Below are 6,000 nucleotides of genomic sequence, written 5' to 3'. Positions count from 1 at the left end.
GGTGGAATGTGAGTTTGGTTAGAAAGTGAGATATGTGGAGCGTGAGTTTGGTGAAACGTGAGACTTAGATACAAATACAAAAAGCCTAATGATCTTAAAGGGAACTTTAAAACGATAAATTGATTTGAGTTCTTGAGCAGAATTCTACGCTCACAACATGTCCGCTGCAAATGGACATCCTTTACTACAGGTTACCATGGCGACTACATTCATTTGAAATTTTAAATTTTGTTTCTATGGAGACTCCACCAGGTTTGAAGCAAAGACTCTGCACTGAACGTTTTTCTATAGTTTTCTCTTGAATCAAAATCTGAACCAAGACCAGGACCGAGTCCTCAGACCGGGGGGAGGCTTTTATTTACTGTGAAAGAGTTTGGCGGAAGTGCGCGTCAGCTGCTGCAGTGTTGACACCGGTCTGTCAGTGCGCGCAGAGTCCAGACCAGGACCAAGCCAGCACCAGGACTACAGCAGGCCCAGAGCCGGGAGTGCCGCTCCGTGGCCCTAAGCCTAACTCTCACAGCATGGACACAGCTTCACAGCTCCACAGATACACCGGGGAGAGCCGCAGAGAGTGACCGAGCACAGAGACCTGTCCCCGGGCACAAGCGCAGACAGTAGCCGCTCAGAGGTGCATGTCCCCGGGTACTCTCGCACACATGGCCGCGGAGGGGACCATCCGCAGCCGGCTCCGGAGTCTGCTCAGGTCCAACTCCATCAAGCTGAAGAAGCGTGCGCGACACCCGGAGCAGCTCGCGAGCAAGGTACCATTGCACGCGCACATACACATACATAAACGCACGCGCCTGGTGCACGGACTGGACCCTTAGTGGTCAGTCTTTGGGTCACGTGGTCAGAGGCCTGCAGTCTGAACCGACTGAGGGGCTATCCCGGTGGGCTTCAGACTGGTCCTGGTTCTGATTTAAGTCAATCCTGGTTCAGTTCCGGTGTTAGTCCCGGTGTAGTCCGGGTATAGACTTAATTTAGTCCTGGTTTAGTCCTGGCTTCAGAGCCGCATTCCTTCAGTGAGAATCCCACATGTGTGAGATGTTGTCATGAGTTACATAAAAGTGGGACCCTCTCTCATTTTCTCTCGTTTCCAGTTTAATTTAAAATGCTGCAGAGTTTGAATGAAACTATGTTTAAAGTCAGACCTGAGAGCTCTGTTTTATTCTGGTATGTATTGTGAAGCGACTTTGAGTATCTTGAAAAGCGCTATATAAATAAAATGTATTATTATTATTATTGTGGCTCGGCCAGCTCACTCCAAAAGACACTTTATCTCAAGAGACCTTGCAAAATAAAAGTAAAAAATGTATATCGGTCACCTGTAAAACACCCCTAAACCAGGTCCTCTGGTCTGGTCTTTGGTCCGGTCTCCGGTCTGATCGTGGGTCTGGTTTTTGGTCTGGTCTCTGGTCTTTGGTCTGGTCTCTGGTTTGGTTGTTGATCTTCTCTCTGGTCTGGTCTCTGCTCTGGTCTCTGCTCTGGTCTCTGGTCTTTGGTCTCCATATCCACTGTAGTCCCTGAGCTGAAGTACAATTATGCTCTCTGTAGGAGGTACAGTACTTTGTATTTTTTATACTTTTATATTTGTAGTACTTGGGCCTTATAGTTCTATAGTTGTGGTGCTAGTTTGTATGGGGTTAAAGTGTGCCCAGTGTCTTTAGTCCTGTTCAGTAAATGTCACTGAAAGTTTAAGTATTATTTGTACTGCAGTATGTGTGGATTTGATCTTATTTAAATACTCGTGTGTTGGAGTACTGCAGTATTTGTTTTGGAGTGTGTTGAAGTTGACATTGATGATAAACTCAATGAAACCAGTCGAGCGGCTCTGACTCTACTCCAGGACACGTTTGAGCTCTGGCCTCTGCACCGGGATAAATGCGGAAAAAACACGGGGAAAAACATGGGAAAAACACAGGATAAACACAGGATAAACACAGGAAAAACATGAGAAAAACATGGGAAAAACACAAATGTGTAACACGTAACATCAGATCTGTGTGTGATGTAATGTGGCTCCTCATCGGAGACACTAGAGCTGTGTCTTCTGCATCTGCTTCTCTAAGGGTTAAACCAGGTCTGAGCCAGGTTCAGTCCCGCTTCAGTCCCGCTTCAGTCCCGCTTCAGTCCCGCTTCAGTCCCGCTTCAGTCCCGCTTCAGTCCCGCTTCAGTCCTATGGATCATTAGACAGGACTGAATCTTGATCCTGATTCAAATTGGACTCTTTGCACAGCTCCACAGTAAAACTATTAAACCCTACAGTCATTTGGCCAAGTCTTCATAAACATCTGCTCTATGATTAGCTCGCTTTAAGCCAGATGCCCTCCCTGTCACCACCATAGATTTTGGAGGTAAACAAAACCAGTTGTGTCACATTCTCATGCTCTGGTAAAAACTCAAACTTGTCACAGCTCATCACTCTTGGGTTAAGTTTCACTTTGGTTTGTCAGGCAGTTTGTGGGGCAGGTTGTCAGATGCGTTGTCAGGCAGGTTGTGGGGCAGGTTGTCAGATGCGTTGTCAGGCAGGTTGTGGGGCAGGTTGTCAGATGCGTTGTCAGGCAGGTTGTGGGGCAGGTTGTCAGATGCGTTGTCAGGCAGGTTGTGGGGCAGGTTGTCAGATGCGTTGTCAGGCAGGTTGTGGGGCAGGTTGTCAGATGCGTTGTCAGGCAGGTTGTGGGGCAGGTTGTCAGATGCGTTGTCAGGCAGGTTGTGGGGCAGGTTGTCAGATGCGTTGTCAGGCAGGTTGTGGGGCAGGTTGTCAGGCAGGTTGTGGGGCAGGTTGTCAGATGCGTTGTCAGGCAGGTTGTGGGGCAGGTTGTCAGATGCGTTGTCAGGCAGGTTGTGGGGCAGGTTGTCAGATGCGTTGTCAGGCAGGTTGTGGGGCAGGTTGTCAGATGTGTTGTCGGGCGCGTTGTCGTGCGGGTTGTCGGGTGCGTGGTCGGGTGTATTGTCGGGTGCGTTCTTGGGCGAGTTGTTGGATGTGTTGTCGGGTGGGTTGTCGTGCGGTTTGTCGGGTATGTTGGGGTTTGTATAGTGTCTCTTTCTCTGCCCTGTCTCTGTCCCGTCTTTGTCTCTGTCCTGTCTCTGTCCCATCTCTGTCCCTGTCCTGTCTCTGTCTCTGTCCCATCTCTGTCCCTGTCCTGTCTCTGTCCCGTCTTTGTCTCTGTCCCTGTCCTGTCTCTGTCCCGTCTTTGTCTCTGTCCCATCTTTGTCCCTGTCCTGTCTCTGTCCCATCTTTGTCCCTGTCCTGTCTCTGTCCCATCTCTGTCCCTGTCCTGTCTCTGTTTCTGTCCACTCTCTGTCTCTATCCTGTCTCTGTCCATTCTCTGTCCCTGTCCTGTCTCTGTCTCTGTCTCTGTCCTGTCTCTGTCTCTGTCCTGTCTCGGGGGTCTGGTCTGGGGTTCAGTGGGAGTTTGTTGTTGTTGGTCTCATTGTTGAGGTTCATTCATGCGAGGGGCTTTTTGTCTGTCAGTACAGCGCACTGTAGTAATAGCAGTAAAAGTTGTAGTAGTAATAGTAGTAAATCAAGATATGAACATTAATAACAGACCAATCAGGCGCCTTCTTTCCCCGAGGTCACTCCCACTAGCATTAGCAAAAAGTGTGATTGACAGCGTTGCTAAGCGCCCGATCCTTGGTAAACCAGCAGTGCGGGCAGGAAAGGGCGTCACCTTCAACAGCCTGGATCCTGATTGGCTCTTTGGTTGTTATGATACTTGCTGTTGAAATTCCTAATATAGAACTGGGCTCCAGATTAGCCGCTATAACTGCTAGTCTCGATGAGCTTCATTTGAAGCTGAACGCTGTGGTGTTATCACACTTCCTGAGGATCAGTTCTTTATAGATCATGTGACCTGCAGAATTTTTCCTAGGGAGGAAAAAAAAAGGAGGAGGGACAAGAAGGGGAGAGGAAAAAGAAAGAGAAGGAGCGTGAGAGAAAGAAGAGGGAGAGAGAGGAGCCTCAGAGGAATGGGTCATGTGAGGAGTCACACAGCTAATGCTAACCCTCACAAACACACAAGACGAACTGTGCTCACACTGAAAACACTGGAGTTAACGGTAGCGCCGTGGCTAACAGGTGAGGCCGACCTGAGCTGCCCTCTGATTGGACGAGAGGCTGATGACACGCTCAGGCGCGACATGAGCCTCGAGGTGAGTGTCCAAGTAGTCTAGGAGGTAAAGAAGGAGGCAAGATGACAACATGAGTATAGAGAACAAAATGAGGAAGGAAGGCTGTAAAGAAGTAGGGGAAGAAAATGAGGAGGAAAGGAACGCATAAAGAGGCACTTAAGGAGGTGAGAAGACAAGTTGACGAGCAAAAGAGATAAGGTAGTAGGATCAGATCCACCATAAGGAGTCTTGGACAGATGTGGAGGAGGTGAGGAGGATGGACAGATGTGGAGGAGGTGTTTAACATGACAGTGTGTGTGAGATATTTGACTGTATTTGATGGTACACCTTTCTATATTTGTCTGTTTGTTTATAGTCTGTTTGTTGTGTATTTGTTTATTTGTTGTGTGGAGTATATGTGAGTGTGTTTAACTGTACTTTTGTGTTTTCCAGGTGACACTGGAAAAGGTTCTGGGCATCACCGCTGCAGGAAACAGAGCTCTGTCCTGTGACCCGAAGACCGGCCTGCTCGCCTACCCCGCCGGGTCAGTACATACATATGATACTATTCATACTTTGCAGCTGATGTCATCAACATTCTCTGGGGGTGTGATGCTAACTCTAGGCACTGCTCTGTTTGAAACTCTATTAGACTGTTAGCTTTGTTTTACCATAAAAAACTGACTTAGCTGAACTACTACAGATGAGCTGATTTGTGCCCTTAAACAAGTCCCTCTCAAATAACATTACAGCCAAATGCTAGCTAGCATTAGCCAACAATTTTTCAGTCAGTTAAGGTCACCTTTTTGTTGAAATTCAAACTCCTGAACAGGACCATGAAAGCTTGGATTGATCACAGGCTCCTGGAAATGGACTCTTTTAATCACTTTTGTGCGTTTTCAGACAATCTTAAAACTATTTCAGCAGCGTTTGCTAAAGACTAAATAAGTTTAGTTTATGTTTGTTGGCTAGGTCTGATGAGCTACATTAAGTGTGAACTGTGCCTGAATCATACTTAGCATAATATTTCAGGCCCCTAATGGCCGCTTTCACACCATTAGCATACAGGCTATTCCTGTTGTTTTCCTTGTAAACAACAGGTGTGTTAGTTTCATTTTAGTTAGCTCCTTCCTTCAGATGGATATAAGGCAGTGTCCACAGTAATCTGACCAGAACTGAAGAAGCGGCTGGATGAGCAGCCAAACGTCTTCACTCCTACAACTTTTTGTCCATTTGACAGATTTACATTTTTCTTTCACTATGGATCATACCTAAACGACTGAGGGATTGCACAGAGTGCACTGTGTCTCCCTGGTAACTGTTAAAATTTCCTCCATAGTGATACATGTAGAACACCCCCAGCATAATGTCACATATCAATGCTCATACAAAATAACCTATCCCTCGGGTTAACCTTGTGTCTGTGTGGAGTTTGCTTGTTCTCCTTGCGTCTGTGTGCAGTTTGCATGTTCTCTCTGTGTTGGTTTGCTCACCTATCAACCCAAAACATGCATAACAGGTCAAATGCTTCAAATGGTTCAGCTAAGGTCCTGACCAAGACTAGCCCAAAATCTGGAGATAGGTCCCACTACTCCTGACAGGTTTAAACCAGAGACTCTGAAGGATGGGTCAAATGCAGTGGATGAATTTTGCTTATGAGGGATTAAGTGCACCTTAACCTTAATACATGTAATAGAGAGTTGTACTAAAACTAAAGTAGTCTTTGAACTGGATTTTGACCCCGGTCCAGACCCCAGTCCAGACCCCAGTCCAGACCCCAGTCCAGACCCCAGTCCAGACCCCAGTCCAGACCCCAGTCCAGACCTAGGTCCAGACTCTGGTCCAGGTCCAGCCCCAGGTCCATGTGAGTCCTGTGTGAGGTATAAT

At 47.3% G+C, this 6,000-nt stretch overlaps 1 protein-coding gene across 3 annotated transcripts in view; it reads left to right on the top strand.

Annotated features, from left to right (window-relative positions):
- The first annotated feature begins 410 nt into the window (after nucleotides 1-410).
- mapkbp1 (mitogen-activated protein kinase binding protein 1) overlaps nucleotides 411-6,000 on the top strand; it is a 37,650-nt gene continuing 32,060 nt past the window's right edge. For 2 of the 3 annotated variants that reach the window (XM_055231152.1, XM_055231153.1), the window contains exons 1-2: nucleotides 417-761; nucleotides 4,567-4,658. In XM_055231152.1, the coding sequence (XP_055087127.1) occupies nucleotides 633-761; nucleotides 4,567-4,658 (221 nt within the window). In that variant the 5' untranslated portion in view covers nucleotides 417-632. Of the gene's footprint in view, nucleotides 762-4,566; nucleotides 4,659-6,000 lie in introns of all 3 variants that reach the window. The other variant, XM_055231151.1, reaches the window with a different exon arrangement.

Source organism: Periophthalmus magnuspinnatus, chromosome 22 (assembly GCF_009829125.3).
Source record: "Periophthalmus magnuspinnatus isolate fPerMag1 chromosome 22, fPerMag1.2.pri, whole genome shotgun sequence".
Lineage (NCBI taxonomy): Eukaryota > Metazoa > Chordata > Actinopteri > Gobiiformes > Gobiidae > Periophthalmus > Periophthalmus magnuspinnatus.
Note: the sequence above shows the minus strand (reverse complement) of the source record. Positions and strands in the feature narration are given on the sequence as shown.